The 2,500-nt window shown below is 38.8% G+C and overlaps 1 protein-coding gene across 2 annotated transcripts in view; it reads left to right on the top strand.

The window, feature by feature from the left end:
- The window catches only part of LOC128687505 (T-cell leukemia homeobox protein 2-like), a 258,367-nt gene that overhangs the window by 253,785 nt on the left and 2,082 nt on the right, over positions 1–2,500 (top strand). For both annotated transcript variants that reach the window (XM_070083947.1, XM_070083946.1), the window contains one exon: positions 1,115–2,500. This exon is cut by the window's right edge and continues 2,082 nt beyond it. In XM_070083947.1, coding sequence (XP_069940048.1) covers positions 1,115–1,289 — 175 coding nt within the window. In that variant the 3' untranslated portion in view covers positions 1,290–2,500. The remainder of the gene's footprint in view (positions 1–1,114) is intronic.

Here is a 2,500-nt window from a genome sequence, read left to right as displayed (position 1 = left end):
TTAACTTACCTCTATCATCATTAACTTCTCTCTATCATCATTAACTTATCTCTATCATCATTAACTTACCTCTATCATCATTAACTTCTCTCTATCATCATTAACTTACCTCTATCATCATTAACTTCTCTCTATCATCATTAACTTATCTCTATCATCAATAACTTCTCTCTATCATCATTAACTTACCTCTATCATTATTAACTTACCTCTATCATCATTAATTTACCTCTATCATCATTAACTTACCTCTATCATCATTAACTTACCTCTATCATCATTAACTTACCTCTATCATCATTAACTTCTCTCTATCATCATTAATTTCTCTCTATCATCATTAACTTACCTCTATCACCATTAACTTACCTCTGTCACCATTAACTTATCTCTATCATCATTAACTTACTTCTGTCACCATTAACTTACCTCTATCACCATTAACTTACCTCTATCACCATTAACTTACCTCTATCATCATTAACTTACCTCTATCATCATTAACTTACCTCTATCATCATTAACTTACCTCTATCATCATTAACTTACCTCTATCATCATTAACTTACCTCTATCATCATTAACTTACCTCTATCATCATTAACTTACCTCTGTCACCATTAACTTATCTCTATCATCATTAACTTACTTCTGTCACCATTAACTTACCTCTATCACCGTTAACATTCTATTTGAAAAATTTTTGCTTCCCAGTGTCAATACCTACGTCATTTTCCCCATATAAAATATTCTGCATTTTTTCATAAATATTCAAGTGAATAATGAAAAAATTAACTATATCGTGAATAAACGCGACAACGAGCTAAAGAAAAATTGTTGGCTGGTTTTTGCAGAATGGCTAAGAAAAAACTTCAGGCCAGAATATATGAAAATATTGGGGAAAGTGAAAAAAAAAACACGAATTCCATGTATTTACTCTATTCTGCCAACCACTTTTTAATAATAATAATAGTAATAATAATAATGACTATTATTATTTAAAATTATTATTATATTTTTAATATTATTATGAAGGTAGAGTATATGAAAAATAAGGATGTATATAATGTAAATACTGTATGTTCGGATGACTGAACTGTGTTTTCTTCGGCAGGCGACAAGAAGCGGAAGACCGAGAGGCCGACCGCCACGCGACCAACCGCCTCATGTTGGGAATGTCTCCTGAAGGGTCAGCCAAGTCTTTGTACCCGAGCCCCCAGGATTCCTCCCTCACGCCCTTGCCTTCAGTTCAGATGCAGAACTCCAGCCCCTCGCTCCCAGCGGTGTGAAGGGCCTCGGAAGCTCTACAGCACACTACTGAAGAACGGATCTTCAGCTACCAGAGGTCCAGCGAGCTCATGGTAGACGGTTCTTCAGCTTCTGGAGGCCCAGTGAGCTCATGATAAATGGTTCTTCACCTTCCAGAGGCCCAGTGAGCTCATGGTAGATGGTTCCTCGCCTTCTAGAGGCCCAGTGAGCTCATGGTAGATGATTCCTCACCTTCCAGAGGTTCAGCAAGCTCATGGTTAACGGTTCTCAAATCTAGCAGACATCCAGCAAGCTCATGGTTAACGATTCTTCAGCTTATAGAGATCCAACAAGCTCTTGGTCAATAGCTCTTCACCTTCCAGATGTTCAATATGCCCATGGTAAATGGTTCTTCGGCTTCTAGTGGTGTGGTTCATCGAGCTCTTGTTAAATGGTTCCTCAGCTTCTGAAGGTCCAGAGAGCTCTTTAAATCTCCGTAAAGCCTTTTCTTTTCCTATGGCTATTCTTCGCTCCAACAACCATTCCCGTTTCTTCCCAGTTCCTCTTAGCACTGAAAAAGGGCAATGAAGGAAAAGAATGTCAGAATACAGGAAAAGGCTTTGTTTTCAGAAAGGCTGCACGCTGTTACATCCTCCGAACAATTATAATAAACACATATTTTCTCTTTTAGCTTCCCAGTCTTGTCCCTCCCTAACCTGTCTTAGCTCTGTGAAGGAGGAGAGGGGGAAGAAGTGAGGTTGAAGAACGTTGTAGCTCCAAGTGTTACCTGCGCAAGTGGACGCATCCGTATTCTCAAAGAGGCTTATGGCAGCACATCCAGGAGCACAAGCGATACTTTGTCGCATCGATGAAGACTCAGGCACTAGAGGGGAAAAAAAGTGAAAGTGGAAAAAAAAACATAAGCTTTCACTCTAAAAGAGAGTGCAGGCTGAAGTGTCTGCTCTAGCCACAAGTGTTTGTAGTGTGTGAGTACATAAAGTGTTACCAGTATTGCCGTGATAGTTGTTATAGAAGTTGTGTAAGTCTCTTGTGGTTATTGCCTAAATGTCACGGTCCAGTAAAGTGAAGAAGTGAATAAACGAACATAAAAGTGAATGAATGAACGAGAAACAGGATACATTGAACGCCAGAAACTAAAATATGTGTCACAAATGAAAAGAACTATCAATATTTTTATAGTCATGGAGGAAGTGCCAAACCCGTAGGGTGATCATGCCGCACCTGGAAGGTA

Source organism: Cherax quadricarinatus, chromosome 11 (assembly GCF_038502225.1).
Source record: "Cherax quadricarinatus isolate ZL_2023a chromosome 11, ASM3850222v1, whole genome shotgun sequence".
Lineage (NCBI taxonomy): Eukaryota > Metazoa > Arthropoda > Malacostraca > Decapoda > Parastacidae > Cherax > Cherax quadricarinatus.
Note: the sequence above shows the minus strand (reverse complement) of the source record. Positions and strands in the feature narration are given on the sequence as shown.